This window comes from Venturia canescens, chromosome 7 (genome assembly GCF_019457755.1).
Source record: "Venturia canescens isolate UGA chromosome 7, ASM1945775v1, whole genome shotgun sequence".
Lineage (NCBI taxonomy): Eukaryota > Metazoa > Arthropoda > Insecta > Hymenoptera > Ichneumonidae > Venturia > Venturia canescens.
In genome coordinates this window covers 12,171,608-12,194,459 of record NC_057427.1, presented here as the reverse complement: position 1 = coordinate 12,194,459, position 22,852 = coordinate 12,171,608, and the positions used below count along the sequence as shown (strand labels likewise).

Sequence of the window (22,852 nt, the reverse complement as noted above, 5' to 3'; positions counted from 1 at the left end):
CGATTTCGATCGCACTCACGGGAAGCTCGGCGGCGTGAGCTCCCCGGTTCAACAATAAAAGCGATTTTGTCTCGGTTGCAAAGCAGCGCGCGCGGCGCTGCGTGCTACGCGAACCGTGTACCCGGAGTGCATGTACGTTCGATCGATAGATGGCGTCGAGACACGCGTGGATCTCGTCAGGGTAAAATTCACGATCGTCCGAAAATATATATCGACGCTGTTGCACACTGCACACTTCATTCATTTCTGTTCGTCGTTTCGCTTCTGCTGCTTTGTTTTCTTTTTCTTTTTGTTTCGTTTTCCTCTTTCCTACGATCTCTCTCCTTTTCATTTATTCTTTGTCCCTTTCGTCCTCGTAGTCGAGCAGAGAGACAACGTCCCCCGATATCTTTTTTTGCTTTTTCGTTCTTTTATCAGTTTCTCGTTTTTTTTTTCCTTCGTAATTCATTGTTCTTGTCTCGTTTTCTTTTGTTCTTCATTTGATGGACAAGAGCGTCTCTCGCGTTTCGACTCAGCTGAGCCAGCATCACATTTGCGTACGGCATAGTAATCTCCGCAGTGCCGCCAATCCCTGTATGTACTCGTTTTCCCTCCCTCATCGAACAACCGTTTTTTATTTCAATTTTCTCTTTTTTCATCCTATTCTTTTTCTACCGCGTTCCTCGCGATTGGCAGGAATAAAAAACATCGATAATGCAAATGGCGCCCCTCTAAGACCACACGCGATCGAACGAAATTTCGATATGCCAGAGACATTTTGCTTCCCCCGCCCCCTCGTTCAATAAAATTCCAGCGTTTTTATAATCCCAACCGTGCACTCGTGTTTTCACTTAGAGATTTTGAAACTAAAACCCTGCGAAAAGTGTTGAAAAGTTTCGTAGTGTATTCCGGAGGGGGGAGCAGCCTGCTGCCCCAACCTTGTGAAAATCTAAACAAAGGAAACAACACTTGAAATTTCACAACTTTCTTTTTGTTTTTCGTAGAATCCAAACGGTCAAAAAGTCGAAGCTCCGTCGTCGAGTCTCGGAGTTGCCATTACTGACCATTATTCCCGTTGTCCCAATTCTTTACTATTTTCGACGATCTTTTCAAACTGATACAAAAACAACTTTGTACAGTTAACCTAACTTTATTATCGTAAAAAAACGTCGAGAACGATTCGATGTTGGGGACGGTGGAAAGACTCGGAGATGCGTACAAGTGGATTTTCGTAGAATCTCACATCAGTCGTGGCCAACACAATGCAAAGGAAAGGGGAGAGGGCGTGCTGTGAGAGCTGCGGAAAAGAATAAAGAAAAAGAGCGTAAAAACATGCCCGCCCAATGCTTCGGCGGTACCCACTCCCTCCCTCCTGTAAACGATGATGATAAATAAATACGTATATATCCATGTGCTCACGTAAACACACGTATACACGTACACAATGCACAGAAGTACGCTGAAAACACGACGTTGAGAGAATGGAAGCGGCCCCCATATATTTATATGTGTATATGGACAATACCCACACTTTCGTATTTACGATCCGTCCACAAGGAGGTAAGCCACTGACAAACTCCAAGGGGACCGTCCCAGTGCGTTCTCTGATTTCGATGTGAACGGTACTCTCTTAAAATCCCAACGGTCCGATATTTCACATTATCAACAAAACTTTTACACACACTCGAACCCTCCACCGAAAAAATAACTCACTCCGTCACAGAAGAATTTGGACGTTAAAAATCCAACGACTTTCGTTTCATCATGTCGATCAAGGTGAGTCCGAAGCATGGTCTTGGTCAATGATTTTTTTTCTTTCTCTCTGTCTCCATAAAATACAATGTGTTTGAATAGATGGGGACGGTTTGTGACATTGCTTTTGGCGCGAAATATTTCAGTCTATCACCCAAAGGCACGAGCTCTTCCGTGTCGAATCGACCCGGCCTTGGCCCTCGAAACTCATCATTTTTGGCACTTTTTCATAAACTTTGATATTTTTAGGGACTCAATTATTTTCTAATAATTACCATAAAAAAGGAAATCTCCACAGTATTGAACGTTCGAAACGCTCCCTCGAGTTATTAAAAAATCTCTAAGGACTTTTGTTCACATCTTCGCATATTCCGCTCGAGTGTCATTTAAAAAAAAAAACCAATTTTTCAAAATCAAGAGTCTCACAGCGAAAAATCACTGCGCACGAATCAGTAGCTTGTCGAAAAATCTTCCAACGAAGTTCAGAAAAGAGGCAAACTCGAGAGCACCCCAAGAAAGAACTCGCTAACCTCCAATATTCCCGAGCTCCACCATAATTTCATTCTTCTCAATAATCCAACGTAAAAATTCACGAAAACAGCCATTTTTTCGTGAAGCTTCGCGAGCGGAAAAATTCTGCACGATCGACATTGGAAGATGCGAAACGAACACGCGCATGCATATGCGAGACGAAATAATACGAGAGTGTGTACATACATTTATCGACGAGGTTGGGGATCGGGGGCAGAGAGAAAGACGGAAAGATTCTTCCATTTCCATTGGTTAAATCTCAGCCTCGATCGGATCGTTTTTTGCCCTTCATTTTCACACTGTAAAGCGTGCTTGCTCGTAAATACGCACACGCTCCTCGACTCTGTCTACGTATACGGTGGAACATTCGCGTCTGTGCATGTGCCGGTTACATAAAAAATACATAAGTATAGTTTTATAGGGTATTGACAAAGAGAAGCAAAATCGCTCGCCTCCGGTGCATGTCTGTATGGAATTTATATACGCGAAATGTATCCTGCATGCATAGAGCGTAGGTTCGCGGCTGCTCGTGTGGAATGTTAAACGACTACTTATCGAGGCGAGCCGCACACACGAACCGCACTACTACGGTAACCACGCGCCGCGAGTGCCACTCACGGGATTCCCCTTAACTTTCTCGCTTACGTAGACGTACCTGTCCGATATAGAGAAAGAGCAATACGAAGGAGGACAAGCACACGAGTAATACTAACTTCTCTATTTTTCTTGGCATTACTTTCTTCGTTTTATTTTCCATAGACTTTCTTTATCCTCGTCTCATTTTCACTCGCGACTCAATTCTCTCGTTTATTACTTCTCTTCTGTCCCTTTCGATTTTTTCTTGATCGTTCAATCCCCCCCCCCCCCCCCCCCCCCCCGACGTTTTTCTGCGAATGCGTTAGTTTCGAGAGTTTGCCAGTTTCTCGCACACACTGCTTGGAAATGCGGGAGCTTTAGCGCGCCCGGCACCGTTGGAGATGTACTTCAAACGCCCTTTTTGCTGCTCCGGCCTCTCTCTCTCCTCCTTTTTTCACTGATTCAACAACCCTTGGGTTTTCTTCTTACGAGCAACAACTTCGTTTCACAATTTTTTTGTTATTTCGAAATATATGTCAATCGGAAATGGCCAAACTGACGTGAAAAAAAAGTTCTTTAACGCTTCTACACTTTTGTACACTTGAATATATTTTCTCGATGTTGTTTTTTAATTTTGGTGCAATCATACTTTGAATCACTGAATTTAGAATCGTTGGGAGGCTTGAAAAAAAACACGTTTTTTTTTTGTAAATTCCTCAAGTTTTGAATTTCATTGAGACTTTCTATCGGAGAATCAGTTTTTGTACCCGAAAAAAGGTGAACTTTTGTAGCTGAATACTGCAGTGAGATTCCAGACTTTTTTTCCTGAGGAGCGAGTGGAATTTCTGCGAAGTGCAACGATGCGATCTTCAGCAACGTACCATAATTTTCCTGCTAGTGTATTTTCGAGAGGAGGAGAAAAAAGTGCGAAGCCCTCAAACTGGCCTTTTCTCATTATCATTTAACGTCGTTACTTATGATACGAGTTTTTTCCGCTGAAAAATAAGGATGAGAATAAAAAAATCGTGTTAATAAAGCCCGGAATGCGCGAGGATGAGTTTTTGTTAAGAGAAAACTCGTTTGACCTGTTCCAGGTTGTGTCCATTGTGGGTTTGTTGATGGCTTGCTGTTTGGTTACCATGGCCCAGGAAAGCGGGGATCGGACGGCCAAATCACGAGTCTCGGATGACCAATTAGACATTGCTTTGAACGACCAGCGTTATCTGAGACGTCAGATCAAATGTGCTCTCGGGGAGGCGCCCTGCGATCCGGTTGGCCGTCGTCTCAAAAGTATGTATTTTCGAGTCTTTCGCTGCGCCATATTTCCAGCGCAAAATCGCGAGTCCCATCGTACGAATCAAATTTTCGCTCCCTATTTTCTTCCACATTTTTTTCTACGTAAAAAACAAATTCAAATTTTACGATAAAAATGGAGAAGAATGAATAAATTTTGCATCAAAAGCCACGTCCAAAGAATCACTTCTTTGACAATGAAAAATTTCGCTCGAGATGAATCCCGTTGAATTTCGATGTCAAAGCGATCGAGGGAACGGAAAATTCAACTAAAACAAACTAAAGTGCTTAATCCCCTCCTTCAGTTTCGATCAATTTGACGAAAAGGTCAGCGCAAAGTAGCGAGCCACGCTTGCTTTAACGTGAAACGACTTATACTCCATTTAATACATCTTATCAGCTGCTTTTTCGCACTTTGGAGGCAAACCGACATTTTAATCGTATTTCAAAGTTTCGGTGTCACGAGCGTGTCCCCTTTCACCCTTATAAAACCTCCGTTCTACGTAGTTTGTGTGCTCTCGCGGGTTGCCGGCTTTGAAAAGGACAGGATAAAGTTGCTCTGCTCACTTATATCAATTTAAGCTCCGATTACCTGATAGCCAGCTGGCTTTACCTTCTCTCTCAGACGACCCCTCGCCCGCCCCGAGTTGAACTTATATCTGGATTATCCTCGTTTAATAATTTTCTTACTTTGCATGTATTTTGACAATGCGGAGTCCAAAATGTGAGAAAAAAATGTGCTGACTAAACTATTTCTGCAACCTGCTCGATTCGTCATTGGCCGAAGAAAAAATTCTTCTCATCTGCTCAATTTTATTTTCTACGCCTTTGAAAAATCAGATAAATTGAGAAAAGCCAGTCGTCGCATTCGAAATCATTTTTCCTTCCTAAATTCGGCGCAAGCTCGACCCTGTCCATCGGAATGTTCTCCCGCATCGGAAAACGTTAAAATCAAGTTTTGTGTGTCTGTATTTTATTCGGCAATTTCAGGTTTGGCTCCTTTGATACTTCGTGGTTCGTGCCCTCAATGCTCGCCCGACGAGACTCGTCAGATCAAGAAAGTTATCGCTCACATACAGCGAGTCTATCCAAAGGAGTGGGCGAAAGTGGTCAAGCAATACGCTGGCGCTTAACTTCACGATCGAGAAGGAAACGGCGAGAGGGAGGGAGGAAGGAAAGTGTGAAAAAAAACGATTATTCTCACGAGCGGATAAGGATTGACGGAGGAAAATCAAGCAGAAAGAAGACGCAAATCTCAATTCTATTCCACTCATCAATTTTCACACTAATTATTTATTATTTATTATCATGTTTTTATTACTCGTTTTATCATATTGCGGATGTTGTTGTGTTTAGTTTTCACGGAACAATAAATATTGTTAGTGGGCCAAAAAAAAGCTTTCAAGCCTTGCATCCTTTTTCTCATTCGTACTCATCCGTTTGAAGTTTGTTTATTCATCGGTTTCTCGACTGTGAATACGAATCTAAATGGAAATTCAAATATCCAGAGTCACCGATCGAACGAAATTCGTGAAAGACTTTAGAGACGAAAAATAGTAGTTCGATTTATCCGAAAAGTGATGGTAAAATAAATTCCCCCATAAAAAGACGAATTTCGATTTTTTGCTTGCACGATATTGTTGCAATTGGAGTAATGGGAGAACAGATGAGGGTAGAAAAACACGAGGAATCCGGAAAAATAAACGGACAGGAAATTCAGTCGCGTATCGTTACAGATATTTGACTGTGTTCGTAAAAATGAATGAATGTTTACGAACGGAAAAAAGAAACGGTATTTTTCGAGGCAGATTTTTCATTTCATCTCTTCATGGAATTCAGCCACGAGAGTTGCGCGCTCGAAGCGCGATTGGATTTATCGATGGCGAAAAAAAAGTACGAAAAACCGTTGATTTTTTAACGGTTATGGCTGTGGATAGAGGAAGAGGAGGAAGAAGTGTGTACAAAATGTGGGGCTTAAAATTTGAAGGGGAGAGGATGAAATTCAGCCGCTGAGTAAGATCTCCGTGGCCGTCTTGGTTCGCGATTAAGGATCATTAGAATAATTATGCTATGTATATGCGAGCCCGAACTAATTTCACCAGGGCGAGATCTGCTTGGCTGCTGTCTTCGCTCCTTCTGGTACACAGAGCCCCTTCGCCTCGGTTCTTGCGTCTTTATTTCTCGGGGAGGGGAGGGGGGGGGGGGGCTTCACCGTCTCGGGGTTTTGTGTTGACAAAAAGGTAGTCGAGGATGAAAGGGGTGAAAGAGAAACGGCGCAAGAGGCGAGAGAAAGAAGAAAAAGAAGTAGAAGAAGAAGAAGAAGAAGAAGAACGTGAGGGCAAAACAGGAAAATTGGGCAAAAGTTTCGCGATAAGAAGGATTTTTAAATGGAGCAGCAATACACTCTCGTAAAAAGCGAGACAATAAAAGTGTTATACGAAGAAATCCTTTTTCGACTACGTTTAAGACAGCAGCCAAGATTTTTCTCTTATTACTATTTTTCAACTACGGATATGAAAAAAATTCTCGCTCCCCCATTATTTCACAGTGCTAATAAAAAACGTATCAATTAGCCGAATATATTTTCCTGGCTATATATATCTTCGAAACTCGATGAAGCGTTGAGTGCACAATTTAATTAATCAGGAGCACACCGGATGAATTTTCCAAGGGGAAAGAGTAAGGGGGGATTTCAGTGTGCTCGACGCAAACTCTTTCGGTTGTGGAATAGAATTTTACAGGAAAAATTGGGGCTGAGCGAAGCACTATTACGTTCAGACTGTTATTGAATAACTAGAATTAGTTGGTAAATTTATTTTAGAAAAATATCCGCACTACATCCAACTCTGGTCGAGAGCGTGCTCGGTTTCCAAATGATTTCGTATGAATTTTAATTGTAAAGTCATTCCTCGCGAATAAAACGATTTAAAATAGATTGCTCGGACATGAAATTTTGCTGCTCGTTCTCCTCGCCCTCTACAAACGATTTAAAAACACTAAAGAAGACTCGTTGAATACAAATTCATTGAAATCTATCGATTGAGTTGATAAGCTCGCCAATGTCATTCGTTTATCTCGATCTTTAATTACTTCTCATTGAAACAATCGAATGATAACGCGCAATTCGTGTGACACTCCAAAGTGATAATTCAATAATCAATTATACGGGAGCATCGATTCAATGGTTATTCAATTAACTGATTTATCAGCAGAGCGAGAGAGAGAGAGTTTCAATTAATGTTGGCAGTAATTTAACTGATTAATCTTCAATTGGCTCTCTGCAGCTAGCCCAATTGGTGTTTTTATGGGGACTGATGGATCGGAGGATTATCAGGCTCTCCCATGTATGGATCTGCTGGATGATGGAATATTCGAGCGCGAGATGAAGCCAGTTGGAGTATCTGGCCTTTGACTAGTCCAACAAAAGTTCAATGAGCCAATGAACGAGGGCAAGATTGGCTCGATTGTTCGACCTTTTATTTCGATAGCTTAAACGATCCTTTTTCATCTGAAAATCGACAATTTTCAAACGCGTCATGGAAGAGTTATTATTCTATCGAGAATATTGGGAATTAAAAGTGCTTTGTGGCACGTCGGACGTGCCAGAAGGAAAGGGGCCGCCGCGCGAGACTGTTCACCGTGCATTATTGAATTCGGGGAAAATCGCGTGAGGGATTATTCCAGCATGTCCGTTGTACAGGTGCAGAAAATACAATTCCGTTGGCAGCTCCCGCTTAAACTGATTGCTAATTAATTTCATTGGGGACGAATGAATAAGGGAAATACGTTGAGGAAGTATAAATAGTTATAAACGTCTTTATAAATGTCTGTATAGGATTGTCTGGTGCAGCAGGCTCGGGGGGTGAGGAGGAAAAGTGAAAGAGAGCACGAGCTAAATTCCCAAGAGAATTATTCCATCGCTGCTGCGAGAGCGCGCTGTCATTCTCCGTTTCTCCCTTTCCCCTTTCCGTTCTTCGACACCGCGTTCGTTCTTATTTCTCTGGAAAACAAAAGCAACTACTTTCGCGTCCGACCGGTGGCGTGAGTATAGAAAGGAAAGAAAGAGGAAGAGGAGCGAAGAAAGAATGCGAAAACGAGGGGAGGTGAGCCGTGCCAAGGGGGGGAGGAAAATTCGCCTGCGTATATAGTGCAGTCGTTGGAAAATGGGCAAAACTTTCTTCCCCAAAAGTTCTCACGCCCAGGACTTTATAAGGGCGACTGAACAAGTGGTGGAAGAAGAATAAGAAGGAGGAACGGAAGGGAGCGGGCACGGGTCGGGGGAGTGAAAGGGGCACTGGGATTCGGTAGGTCCAAGTGATTTCTTTCCTCGTTTCGAGAGTTCACAACGAACGAGGTTTAGTCTGTGGGACACGTGGGTCTCGCTCGTAGCCAGAAACGACGAATTTCTCGCTCGCCCTCTACCATTTTTTTTTATTCCCGTCGACTCGAGCATTCCAGCACAAATCGATGGATCCTCGTCCTGCAGGATTCCCTCCATTATTTTTTATCCTTTCTCATAATCCTATAAAAGCCAGCCAATATTTTTCCTCCCATTTCTCACTTCTGCAAAAAAAAAAACTGGACAAAAATCATGAAAAATCAGCATTCGCAAAACTCCCGCACAGCAGATTTTCCTTAAATCCTGTCGAAATCCGCATCCCCTCGGAGCAACGAGTTTAAAGAAAAATTGGAATTCATCCAATGTTTCGACTCAACGGTGCATTTTGAAAAACTCCACCAAATCGCTTCGGCTCGTCGGAAACGGAAAAGCCATTCGATCGATCCACCGAATAAACAAATTTCACGAATAACGAATATTATGAGAAGCGAAGGCTCGCAATAAACCCGAAAGAAATAAAATTCTCGATCGAAATATAAAAAGTTATAGGAAAAACGGTCGAGAGTTGAGGATTAAGGGGTATAGAGACTCGATCTGGAAAGTCCGCTGTATACGTCGGAGCACAGGAGTTTATGTAGCAGAGGTATAGGGGATCGTGAAGATCGCTAAGCGTTTGGAGCTTCGGGAACGATACAAGTGGGATCACAGAGACAAAATCGAAGAAGACACCTCCCGAGTTGTGGCTCTTTCGACAAGGGACTCTACGTATACACACAATACGTATATAAACCCACATGTGCTATTATGCGATATAGACAAGTTGGTGAACACACACACACACACAGGCGCACGAGAGAAACTCTCTTCTCGTGGCGGGTTCCACGGGGAGCCTCTCGTTGGGTAACTGCAAACGACGTTTCGATGATACATCGAGTGCAACCGCATATACACGCGCTGTATAAACTAACTATGGTCTCGGTGTTCACATACTTTGGTCGCGACTCTCTCGCTCTCGCGTCTCGCACTTTGAGAGACGAAGCATATCCTCTCTCCTTTCGGTTTTCAGTCTTTTGCGTTAAAAGTCTATTTCTCGGGGGGGATTATTCGGCGAAGCTGCTGGTATCCGCACAACAACGAGTTCCTCTTCCGCGCTGTTCTCTCGGTCACGATTCGGAAGGCGGCTCATTATTTTGGCTGGATGGTTGATTCGATTGGCCCAGAAGTACGGGGACTCGATTGGGGCCGCTGCGAAGACATTTGGGGAGGTTTTTCAGTCATTTTGTAGGATCGGCTCTCGCGTTAAGGCCACTGTAAAAATGAGGTGGTTATTACGGCTATTCGCGAAGGGTGTTTGCGTCGCGGTCGTTTCAGAACCGTTGACGAGGCCTGCGCAGCCGGGAGCTTTCCAATCAGCCGAGTACGATTTCATATTTCGGTAGTAAAGGAGCCAGGAGAGGAGCCTGCCTACTTCGGAGTATTAAGCACACGCCTGTTGCTCTTCTCATCAAATAAAATTAGAGTCTCGGATCGTGAGGATTCGTTGAAACGTCTTTGTACAGATCGACCCAAGCTGGAGTCAGGTCATTCGCATTTTTTATGTGCTTCGTGCTCTCTCTCTCTCTCTCTACGAGGCTCCGCGTTGCCTTCTCGGATCGCGTACCCAGAGGAGGTTCATTGTCGAGCGCGGCATCGATGGTGGGCTTTGTCTCGTGGATGAGTCGTCCCACGGATCAATGGAGAACGAGCGAAAATTCCACCTCCGGGGGGGCTTCTTAATATATGCCAGCAAAATGAAAAACAACTTTTTGGACATTTCGAAAGCGACAGCATCCGCGGTTTGCCCTGGCGCATCTGATTTTACATCAGTTCACAAAATTAACACAAGCCTCGTAGTATATAGCGGGGACGGGGCGTGGGAGTTTCACAATAACGTCGACTTATCAGCGTAAGCTTCAATTAAGGGGTAAATTGAGAATCGCGACAAGGACGAGGACGAGCTGAACGTCATTTTTGCATCGAGTCTTTAACCGAGTCCCTGCGACGATTTATCTTCACTTTAATTAACGACTCGCCGACACGACTCGTCAGGAGGGAATTAGGCGAAAGAAGCCCATTATAAGAGCCCCGATTCCGGGCACTCGCTTCAAATTTTCGTCATAGCGACTGTGACGCGGAAGGCCCCGTGCCCGTCGGCACACACGTATCTACTTATGCAGGTGTCCATTGTGTCCCAGTCGAGGACTGATACCCGATGAAGCTCCGTAAGCGATGTGCTGCCTCCTCGATCTCTCTTCGTCCCCTTCGTTCGTCCTCGCTCTCTCCTTTCCTCTTTGCCCCGTCTCCGAGTGCCTCTCGATAACGCGCGTGGTGAACACAAAGACTTCCTGTACACAGATTGTCGAGGGGGTTACGAGGCTCGGCTGGCTCCGCGGAGTTGTGCGGCACTTCGGGGTACATAAGCACCGGTAAGTACCGCTGCTTATGTACTTTATACGCGTGCACGGTGCAGACGAGGCGAAGCGTTCCGCGCGGAGCTACAGCGTTGGCTGGATAAACGAGGGATTTTATACCACACGTGGGCTGATTTATCTCGGAATGAGGTGAACAGCGGGAGGGAGATGGAGAGAAAAAGCTTATTGTTCGACAAGCCAAATGGGTATTTATCTGTGTCGTACCGTTGGTGCATCAATATCGGAGCGTACTGCTCGCTATTTAAGGAAGCGCGTGTTCGAGTATTCGTCTACACATAACGCACAAGGCTGTACGTAGGAAAACATAGCTTTTGAGTGTGGAGCAGTCGTCCATTTCTTGGTAAATACACGTGTGTTTAACCGTTTCCCTTTGGTTCGCGTTGCTACTCTCGCGCGGTCTGCGGTACACGGGCTCGGGGCTGCGCGCGGATAAGCGTGTACACATACACGGGTAAAGCCCGCACGTGGAGAAAGCACACGTTGCTCGTACGGATGTTTCGTGTGGGAGGAAACCGTTCGGGGGATGCGGCACGGTGTCCCACGAAATCTCCATGGAGAACATTGCAGTAAGTCAGTCAACTTCACCGCGTTGCGAGAGAGAGAGAGGCCAAAGAGAGGGAATAAGTGGTGTAGCGGGTACACTAACTATTTACCTGGGATGTATGTACGTGTGCTGTATACGCAACCTCTGAGCTTGGTCCACGCCACCGCCAGGGGGGGCTCGGTGCGGAGGTGGCGTGAGAAGCAACCAAGAGAGAGTGAGAGAGAGGGGGGGGGGGGGGGGCAGGATTTTCAGCTGGAAGCCCGGGTGTGCGCCCGAGCGAGAAGGTGCTCCACGTACAAATATATATCCGTATATTCTAAGCTCCTCTCTCCCCCTCTTTCTAGGGGGGAGGAAAGACTTGTTCGCTTCTGGTTTGACTAGAGTATACGTACTAGAGACCGGGGAGCACACACGCTCGCGATAATGTGTGGGAGAAGGAAGAGGACTCTTCCGATATACAGAGCACGAGGCCCGAGTAAGACAGAGTGAGAGAGAATGCTCGGATGAAAGTGAAGGGTAGGAGCGTGGGTACGCGGGCTGTGTGCCGAGGGCACAAGTTAGTGTCTATATGTACCCGTGGAGATCGATAGAGGACAGAATCCCGGGACATCCCCAGCGATCCTGTTCTCTTATTCTTGCAAGAAACGTCCTCGCATAGCTTTCCGTTCTCTTAACTGTACGTACACAGATATACGACTGTTGCTTCAACCCTTGCCTGTCCCCGTCTCTCTCTCTCTCTCTCTCTTCGGCGGAGCTTCCTGCTCCGCGCGGACACGAACCATTTCTCATTCCGTACATCCTTGCCTCTTTCGCCTCTTCCTCTCTTCTGATACTCTCGTCGCAGGTATGTGCGTCCACACGTACAACACATACGGTGTAGGATGCGCGTCAGATTTTCTACGTGTCCCTGTCGTCTCCCGAAACTTCACCCCCTCCCGCCCCCACCGTCGCCGTACCATTTTGCATTAACTACAATCCTCCCCCGCCCCGCCCCCCCCCCCTCTCTCTTCGTCCTCGTAAGTACCACCGCGGCTCCGATGCATCGTGCATCATCTCGATGGCACACGTATACCCGTGTGCCCGGGTACACGGACGTACAGGTCGCGATACGTACGTGCGCGACGCCGAGGACGGAACGCGGGGGAACACGAACGCCCACCGATTCACGAAGCCTCGCGCATCGTATCGCGGAAGCGCGACTAACTAACGCGTAATTATCAAGATACTCGGGGAGGATGAGAAAAGAGGGGCTCGAATTAGTGTGCGAGGAAGCGTCGGGGCAAAGTGGCTTTAGGAGCCTCCAGGCAGAGGGACCGAGACAGACCAGCCCGAAAAGTCGAGTGCGAGGTGCGGACCCGCGATCTTCGTTGCACCGCTCTACATCCCAGTCCCTCCGAGCCCCTCTCTCTCTCTCTCCCTCGCTCTTTATCTCTGTACAATCTTCTCATTCACTCGATCTTCCAATTTCTCTTTCTCTTCGTCCCCCGCCGCTCTCTCTCTCTCTCTGGCCATATCAAACGCGAGGTTGCTCCTCGTCTCGTTCTCACTCGCGCGATGTCGCTGCCTCGTTCCGGGACGTCCTAACGACGAGACGGCGACTCTTCCGCGAGGCGCGCCCCCCGGGGGGGAGACAAGGGAATGAGGAAAAGAAGGCAGTGTAGAAGGATCACCGGATACAGGCGATAACGACGGATTTACGGATTGTACGATTTAACAGCTCGTGATCTTTTCTCCCGTTCTCGAGCTCTCGCCTGCTGTGCTCTCTCCGGCCCCCTGCCCCAGGGCCCTATTCTCTTTTTCATTCCAGCGACTCCAGATTTCTTTAGCTACTCTCACCATCGCCAAACGACTCGCGCCCTTAATCTTTTTCGTGTATTCTCGTCGTCCCATTCACCTCCAATTAGTTTTTCAATCAAACACGACACTCGCTCTTCTCTATATTCCTCTCGTTTAACCCAACGCCTCGAGACTCCGAGGTGTCCTCCTCGGATAATTGTTCGACGTCGATATGTATATAATACGGGAACGAACAATGGAAACGGCGACGGAAACTAAGAGGAAAATAAATGAAACATCGACGTTGGGAAGTTACAGTTCTTCATTCCTCGGCGGACTTTCTTCTCTCGTTGGCCCAAACAATACGAGATACGCCGAGGCATTAAAAGTCTTGCCGTTCGGCCACGTAACCCGTGCACTTTGACTCTGACGATTCGCCTTTTCATTTTATTGGAGGGGCTCGCATCGTTCTCAAAACGAGGGTCCAAAGGTTTTGGGCAATTTTTTTTAGCGTCGACACTATGCCAAGAAATCAGATTCGTTGCTTCTAGAATTATTATCTTACGCGATAGTTACGAGAGTAAAAGTTTACAGAGAAAATGAATTAACTGGAAAAAAATCTCCCAATAGTTCGCTTTTCATTTTCATAAGAACATTCGTTAAGTAGTTAGTTTAGTTAGTTTATATTTACAATACATTGAGATAACAGATTGTGACATTTTTTTGCATAAATTGCTCATCTCATGTCGCCTTATAATTATTAGTCTGCTCGGGCAAAGCCCTTAAATTGCATGACTCTACAATGAAATATGCCAATTTTCGGGCATTTTCGATGCTCAACTCTACAACCGTGTTTGGAAAATCTGGAGTCCCAAAATAGTGGTTTCGAATGGGCTCAAAGCCTGGGCAGCTGACCAACATGTGTGCCAAAGTGTCGGCTTCTTGACTCTTACATACAGGACTGTTGTCTTCCAATTCATAATTACATTAAATACTAATTTTTTCAAGTCCGGTGAGTCTGATTTGAACGGTGATTGTCAGAAGCACAAGTGGGAGTCTAGATTTAAAATATTCTTCCGTTTGAAGTGCGTCAAGTTGTTTCAGTTGTTTATAAATCGGTGAGCATGAAGAGCGCATAGCTCTGGCCGCATCGGCCTGAAATTTCTTCGGGAAAATATTTTGCAGGATTTGATCGATGTTATTCGCAATAGCAGCCGATGACAGATTTCTTAAAAGATGCTCAGGACCTATTTCAGCCAGTGGCCGACTAAGGCGCGTGAACCAGTTGTACTTTGGCCCATTATTTTCCGACACGTGTAAAGCTTGAGTAAGTAACAAAGTTTTCTTGACTCCTCAGCTTCAAAAAAGTGCATGAAAAGCTTGAAGGATTCGTGTGCACAAAAAATCGTCAATTTCGTTATTTCCTTTCACATTACATTGGGTTGCTCTAAAACTTTAATCCTCACGTTGATTCGGAGCCTCGTTCGTTCGTGCGTGCAAAGTAAGATGAATATTTACACGATAAAATGAGTGCTCGGTTTTTATAGTCGAAGAGCGCTCGACCGGAGGGATTGCTGCAATCGCTTTTTTCATGAAATCCTCTTCAGAAGATAGTTGCCATAATAGCAAAAGTTCCATTCGTCGACAGCGCCATATTTGCCAAAGCACTGATACTTTTTTTCAGTCGTAAGCCAATAAAAAGTGTGAGAGTGCGTATGCAGATCGATCTCGAGTGGAGGTTTCATCTCCTAAATATGAATGTACTCTAGCGCAGGGTTCAGCACAACCGCGATGTATATTCATACGAGGCCAATAGTTTTTCTGTAGAGTCACCGCAGAGAAACATAATCAAACGGTAGATTTTTCACGGTTGACGCGTCAAACGATTCACAGCCACGGGGGATGCTTCATTTCGAAAAACGAAAAGAAATTGGATTTGATTGGACTTGCTGGCACCGCAGGCTGACAAGAATGGAGAGGAGAGATATGAGGAATAATAAAAAACGAAGGACTCGGAAAAAAATTAGCATTTCGCAGCCGCTGCTCTGTACACCGACGGGCTTTTCGTGCCATTTTCCACGAAGACGTAACAATAAATAAATCAGCTTTTGCGGTTGATGCAATTTCCGAAATTTGCAACAACTTTTTGTTCGTACCCAGAAGCGTGGAGTTTGCCTTGGGATGCAGAAACTAAAACTCTTGCGCACTCTCGTCCCTGCATGAATATCGCTGCGCGCACCACGACAGTCTCCCGGCTTTGTCCGAGTTTTTCAAGGGCTTTGAACAAGGTAACGGGCTGAAAAATCCAGCTGTTTTTTATCACTGTTTTTAAGGGAATATCCCATGCTCGCTTTTATCTCGCGGCTTTCCTCCACGACTCAAGAAATCATTTTTTAAAAATACTTCTTTGTTGTTTAATCCTGTATATCCCAGTCCGTTTCACGATCCATCAGCTTTTCAAAAATTTATTCTACCGATTCGTTCTTCCATTATATGGAGTTGCACAGAAAACGTATCAATTTTCACTGTATTAATGCTGGTGGAGATCCAATTTCAATCGCACGGTTCTGTTACAACATCGAAACGATGCCGCATTCAAAGAGTTCCGCAGTCTCCTCGTTTCAATTAATCAACATCATAACGATCGCTTCGAAGCTCCTTGAAATTCAACGCACATTCCCTGTTCTGCAACAGAATCGATCAAATTGAATCAATATACTTTTGGAAATTATTCATTGTGTACAACGATAAGGAAAAACGTTCTTCCATCCAATCTAATATAAAAGCATCGATAGCCTTTTTTACTCCGCAGTCGGTATTCTTGACTAATGTCGTTTTTTAAAAAAATAAACACTTTGAAGGTTTGATTTCGAGTCATCGAACTTGGGAGACGGTCGTTGACGCTCCTGAAACACGAAAAGTCTGTCTTCATCCATTTTAAAAAATTCATAATCGCGAAAATTTTCAGAAACACCAATCGACGGGTTTTTACTATTTTTAGGGGTCGAAATGACCCCTAAAAACAAAAATTCAGGATATTATTTTGAACCTCCCCGAATAAGAATATCATGGGAAAAAGTTTTAACCCGATTATCAAAGTGGCGAAAAAAATCAGCAACGAGGCCACGTTTACGAAAAAAAGGTTTTTTCACTAAAAAAATATCATAACTCTGGAACTGGAAAGCAGCTTCCCCGGGCGCCAATATAATTAACAACATCTAAACTAAAGTTGCTCTAAATGAAAAATTTTCCTTTTATCAGAAAAAAAATGTACATTATTCTCAAATTTTTCTAGGCAAATAAAAGTGTATGGAAAATGATTTTCGAGCGGAATCCCACTCTCGTCGTCCTTAATCTTCCACGTCGATCTTCCAGCCGCGCGCGATCGCAATTTCTCCTTTTTTTCGTCATTTTTTTTAGTCGACACGGTGACTACTCATTCTCTCCCTCTCTCTCGCGCTGGTTGCATGCCAGGCTTCTTTGCAATGCCGAGCGTGCATGAAAGACGGCGGAGAAACAGAAGAGAGAGAGAGAGCGAGAGAGAGGAGCCTTCCGTTCCCCATGCTCGCCTCTTTTTCCGTGTACACGTCTAGGGAAATCCCCAACGGATCTACGTCAATGCCTGGCAAGAGTCGTGGTCCGAATTCCTTATCGTCCCACGAGACTCTCGGGACTTATCGAGAGACGACGAAGCTTTCGCTTCCTCGCATCCCATTTCTGCCCTTTCCCATGCGTCGCTCACGAATGTTTTACAAACAAGCGTTCGCGCACCTTCCTTCTGTTCCTTCGCATCAGCGTCTGTAAGCGAATTTTATAAATAAATTCGTTCCTCGAACACGGCGAATTCACAGAGTGATTTTACTCAAATTAATTAACCTGCCGTGCCACGATCTTTGACCTTTCAGTCTTGTGCATCAGCATTTATCCATTTTTGAGTCTGTTGTGCCGGCTTTTCGTCATTCAAACACTTTTGACCGAACGACACGTCGCAGCTTACTTTCGTGCATGGCTCGAGTCGTACGAGCTCATCAATGAGGGATAAAAATTCACATTTTCAGTGCTCTCCCAACAATTCAAACCGTGCGAACACCGAGTTCTATTTTTTGTATGCGAAAGTCCTACGAAATAATGCACTATCTAAATATTTCGTTTCAAAATCGGCTGCGCGATCACTTCTCCGAGGAGCGAGACATTTTTTCCTGATTTTCCTGGCCGAAATTAGGGACGGTATCGACCGAAAAGCTTCGTCAGATTTTAGACTCAGATTAGATAGAGAGCAGCTCGAAAAAACTGTTCGAACTTCCGGTGGATCGTACGTGAGAAAAATGCGCAGACCGTTAGCCTTCGCAAAAGATTCGATATTCGTTGCTCGGATAATCTCGACGTGAGCGACCGTCTCGTTTTAATTCGACGGCGAATAGTTCTCAATGATTTGAGGATACGGAAGCTCGAGCGAAGAAGAAACTGTTATGCGCATGTGAAGCAGCGAGTGTGAAAGTTATCGTTTTAGCGTTTGTAACCCCCTCATAAATTGCCGAGTGTGTTCTTCAGATCATAATTTCATCAGGAAGAAAGTTGGCCCGTATTTCAAAGCGCGTGGTTTAGCACCGCTGCGGCATCGCGGGCGCGCGCGCGCGCGTTGTTCGCTGATTTAAATTTTCCTTCCCATTTCCAATGACTTTTCATTCATAATTTACGCGATATCGTATGAAAATCGTTGGATAAAACAGCAGGGGAGGGCGAGTCGGTTGAAATATGCGTGGTTCGGGGGGTGCACCAAAAGTGTAATCCGCGCGACAAATAAGCTTGAAAAATGCGCTCCCTTAAAAATCTCATAAATGTTGATTCGAGGGTAAAATCATATTGAAACAATAACAAAGTAATGAGGAAGATTGAGCTGTAAATTCGAAAACTTTAGCAGGCCACAATAACGAATTAACCAAAAAACAAAGTGAAAATTTCATGGAAGCTCGTAATAACGAGCATATCCGGCCAATGGGAAATCTCATTTCACACACTTTTCGCAAATTTTCTCATCCCTTCGCTCATAAATGCATTCAAAAATCGAGCAAGAAATGCTGACGTCGATGCACGAAGGTTGCAATAACGCTGGAAACGCCCTTATAACGTAATTCTGAGGTTTCGAAAGGTTTCAATGAAAATAAAAAAGCTTCGTGCGCGTTAAATCAGAGCTGGGATTGGTATGTTTTCAGTGGAAAGCCTGGAAATGGCGATGTGTCATACGCTGGGGTAATAAAACCATATCGATATTTGACGTTTTATTTGACTGAGTGATTCGGCTTTTATAAACGTCACGTAGAAGCGGGAAAAATATTCCCATTCGGTAAAATCTTGGTACACGCATGAAAAAATATGTTATAAGGTCGGATGAGTGTCGAGAGCCGTAGTGGGGAAATATGATGTCAAAAGAGGGCTGATTGCTCATCAACGAAATATGAAGGTAGCGAGCGCGTTTATTAAACTGGCCGGTTGATGAATTTTCCTCGGCTTAATGTATGCAATATATCGCTGGACATATGCGCGCATATGTGTGCAAAGAAGGCGTGTACCGAGCAACAGCTAGCCCCACAATAATATACAGAGTTGGAGAGGATCGAGAGAAGCGAGAAAAGCGAGCGAGAGCGCGAGAGAGAAGAATAAACGCGATAGACGCGTTTACGAACAAGCAATATTTTCTCGTTATATCACAGATGGATATAGAGAGGAGCGAGGAGATCCTCCACGAGCTCTTCTCTCCTATACACGACCTACTTTTCCAGGATGAATGAAGGCCATCAATTATTATTTATAATACGTGCTCGCCCCGCGTCGCCGTTTTTGGCAGCAGCAGCCTTTGCGAGGCTTGTTTCTCGGCTCTGCTGCCGGACGATTGTCAACATTTGACCTCCGAAAGATTACATTTATTTTTCAAATTCGGGCGTTCGTTTCTATGGCGTTTCCAAACAGTAAGGAAATTCATTTTCCGTTTTGTTTACGGAGATTTTCGCCGGGAGCAATTTTATTACCTTCGATCTGTCGATAATATTTGATTTTTGGAAAAATCATCTCCCAAAAACTCTGCCCTGTTGCTTGTTCTCCTTTTTTTTTTCTTTTTTTTTTTTTTTTTTTTTTTTTAATTCGGATCGCTCGATTTTTGTGGATTATGCGGCGTAGTGCACACGGACCTGTCGATTCAGCTCGGAATACCTCATATAAAATGCATCAAAACCCGGCCTCGAACGAGTGGGAATCGTCGGAGCGCAGTGACACAATGTAGCTGTCACGTTCAAACGTCAAAGTCTAAAAGTTTCGGTTTGTTTGTGATTAATATCAGAAAGAAGAGAGAGTGAGAGAAAAAATGGTCTTTTCTCCTTTCTTGCCATTCCTTCGTTCGTCATAAGCCTAATTAACGCGTGGCTGCACGCTCATTGACGCACGTGGAACACGGTGAAAGTATGTGAAAGACACAACGACGGTGTATTCAATGTGCGTTGACGCCGGGCGATAAATATAGCAGGCCAATCGCTGCCCTTTAACAAAATATCGATTGCTATCCATCATCGAGCTTTACGTTTTCATAATTTCCACAAACCTCCTTCTCCGAGATAATAATGTACTCGGAAACGAGCCCTTTTGTTCACCTCTTGGACGATGCGAACCTCTAGCCTTCTAACGACAAAAGGTTTTCGCTTGGCATGACATTTTTTGCGCTGTTCGAGTGTTTTTTTCCTCTTGAAACTGTGGACGATTCTCCATCATCGAAAGATCATTTCGTGGCGTGACGAAAATCTGAAACAGTTTCAAAACAATTGTCATCGTCTCGTCTGCAAGTCTTATTTTTGAGTTTCGATGAAAAATAAGCCTCGCTCGGAATCAAAGAAAGCTCGACAATTCAGCAGAACCACGTTCACACGCTCGTGTGTTTATTTAGAGATCCATACGTTCAATGGGATTCGTGAAATAGCGAAAGATTCCAAGCTCGACGATTGCTTCCGTTTGGAATGTTACGAGGCTCGACGCTTTCGAGGTGTAGTGCCAATACTCCAGGCTGACTCGATTGCTGGCAAAACGCTCGGCCAAGTAACATGTGCGGACCAACGATAAGCTCGCCAAAATAAGCGCAGTCACGTATTTTATGAAATATTCTGTTACATGCACACGCGCATAAATGTATATGCGACTGAAAATACGCGATCGTGCACAAAACTTACGCTTCGGATCCTCCGGTGTGGGAGAAAAAACGCCCGCGATAGCATCATGAAGCCTCGCTGTGACGAAGTAATCATCGACCGACAAGTTTTCGTGAGGGAGCCCTCGACCGACGCTCGATTTTCCGTTTACGCTTTGGCTTCTTTTACGACATATATTATATCAGTGTTCAGTCACGTTGAAAAAAGCCTCGTGGAAAAATCGTAGACAGGCTCGTGGATTTTCGATTTTCTTTCAAGAGACCTGAGTGAAAATGTAACGAGATAATTACGGTTTTTGATAAATTTTCCATGCTTTTTTTCTCCTCTGAAAATATCGTTTCGAACGACATCGATCAACTGACCAAATATCTCATCGATCCGACAATAGAGAACGAAATTTATCGAATATGTTCGTTACACCTAATATTAAACATTCCATGTAACGTTTCGAGATGACACTTATTTCAAATTGAGATTCCCAAAATTCGTTGGATATTCATGGAGAAATATCAGTGGCAAAAAACTCACGGAAATAAACGTCGAATATAAATCGTGGCTCGGTGAGAGACGTTGGGAAATTGGAAAGTTTTTCATTTTCACTGAAAACTCGATCATTGTAACTATTAACTCAATTATTATGATCACTTTCGTATTTAATTTGCGATTATTATTTTTCAATTGGTTCATCGCGATGTGGACTCGAGTTAGAGAGGATAGTTGAAAAAGTTTGACGTACAGAAAAGGAGAATTGAAGGTGCTGCGGAGCGGTGATCAGAGTACATCGTGTGGACGCCGACACACAGAGAGCAAAGTCTGATAGCAATCGTTCCGCAGTGGAGATCGAGAATAGTTTTCTCTCCGCCGATTCTCCATTACGATTGCATATATACTTGTAATTTATATACGTGTATAAAACGTGAGATATACGTGTATGAGGTATAACTACAATGGGAGAGTATCGACAGAAACAAGTTTCGCCGAGCTGTCCGAGCATATCGAACCACGAGACGTATACACTGACGTAAAACTTCACTCACTCCACGGGCTCAAGCGAGACTCTTCAATTTTCACAATTATCGTTACAATACCATCGGATCGTATAGCATATCTGCAGCCACAGTTCGGTTTTCTCGGTTACTCGTTGAACGTCGACGTGTGTAGTCGTGTATAGGTGAACAATACTCGATCGTCCATTTTCGGTTGCGCGCTCGTGGCGCCCTCTTTGTGTTTACAAACTTTACTTGATCGTTCAGTCGAACGTATACACAGCACACAGGCGACACAATTTCGACGAACCAGTAGGAGTTTAACAATCTGTCAAATATAAATACCACATTTATGGCCTCCGTGTGCCAGAAATACAATTTAGTTAAATCCTTTTTATGCAAAGTGTACCGACAGCTTATGAACTACGCCGCGCACTACACTTCTTCTTTTTTATGATAATGCGAACCGTGTAAAAAAACGAACGAAAATTAACGAAGCCACGTGTACAAGCTCGCGCGCTCCAACTCCTGGAATTCTCCCTCGTAAAATCCTCTTTGTATATTATCCGTGGAATTTTCTATAAAACTGTAACGCGGAAATAATAATCTAACTTTCTCCCTCCCTCTCGTGCTTGCTAAAAAATCCGAAAATTACTCTCGGCCACCGAACTTTTTTTCCCTCGTTTTTTCAACTCCTGTCGATAATTTGATCGAATATTTGCAGATATGGAAAACCCGCTGCGAAAGAAAAACGATACAGAGCGTGATGCTTGTGCATCGAGTTCGGTGCTGTTTTTTTTTTTACATTTCTCTACCGAAATATTTTATAATTGTACGCATTCGCTTCGGGGGTATCGACTTTTTGGTTATACAATACTTTGCTTCATTCTCGTCGAATTGTTGGTTTACATAAAAAAAAAAATTTTTCACGTAAACTTCATCACTTTTTTTCTCGGCTAGTAGCAGTAATTCGGGGTGGAAAAAACGAGAAATCATTAGGACCTCATTTGTTTTTCATTATTCGATCGATCGACTCTTCGCAAACGAAATAGTATGAAGTACGCAAATAAGATGATCAAATAAATACGAATGTTGTTCGAATGACTGTACACGCGATAAAGCGAATCATTCCCATCATTATGTGTGCTGAAAGCAATTGTGAAAATAGCCAAACGCTACTATATAAGTGCCCTTTGAGAGTCCACGAGCAATTGAGCTGGTCCGTTGAATCGTATAATCGTGGAATTTCAGGAGCAACCTGAAATGAGAATCCTCGGTGGTGGCAATAATGAATAATCGTAAATTCATAATCCTTTGTTGGCAAGAATTTCTAGTCTACACTCGCGGAGAATATTTTCCAGTTCGACTATACATGCGAGATGATTTCTTTCATGATATTTCTTTTATCACTTATT

General features: G+C 44.2%; 1 protein-coding gene and 1 long non-coding RNA gene across 3 annotated transcripts; one reads left to right on the top strand and one right to left on the bottom strand.

Annotated features, from left to right (window-relative positions):
• The first annotated feature begins 1,540 nt into the window (after positions 1–1,540).
• LOC122413099 (putative odorant-binding protein A10) lies at positions 1,541–5,528 on the top strand. The gene is made up of 3 exons (XM_043423222.1): positions 1,541–1,755; positions 3,933–4,128; positions 5,122–5,528. Exons 1-3 carry the CDS (start codon positions 1,744–1,746, stop codon positions 5,262–5,264), a joined length of 351 nt encoding a protein of 116 aa, XP_043279157.1. The 5' UTR covers positions 1,541–1,743; the 3' UTR covers positions 5,265–5,528.
• LOC122413100 (uncharacterized) lies at positions 4,127–21,796 on the bottom strand. Of its 2 annotated transcripts, none has more exons than XR_006261489.1 (4): positions 20,980–21,796; positions 20,473–20,713; positions 19,854–20,050; positions 4,127–4,232 (listed from the first exon to the last, which is right to left on the bottom strand). It is a non-coding gene; the product is annotated as an uncharacterized lncRNA (long non-coding RNA). The 2 variants fall into 2 exon arrangements; XR_006261488.1 differs by lacking the exon at positions 4,127–4,232 and adding an exon at positions 13,883–15,946.
• Positions 21,797–22,852: the final 1,056 nt, after the last annotated feature.

Coding starts and splice junctions, on each gene's coding strand:
- LOC122413099 (XM_043423222.1), top strand. Junction 4,129..5,121: donor GGTTGGCCGTCGTCTCAAAA/GTATGTATTTTC, acceptor CGGCAATTTCAG/GTTTGGCTCCTTTGATACTT.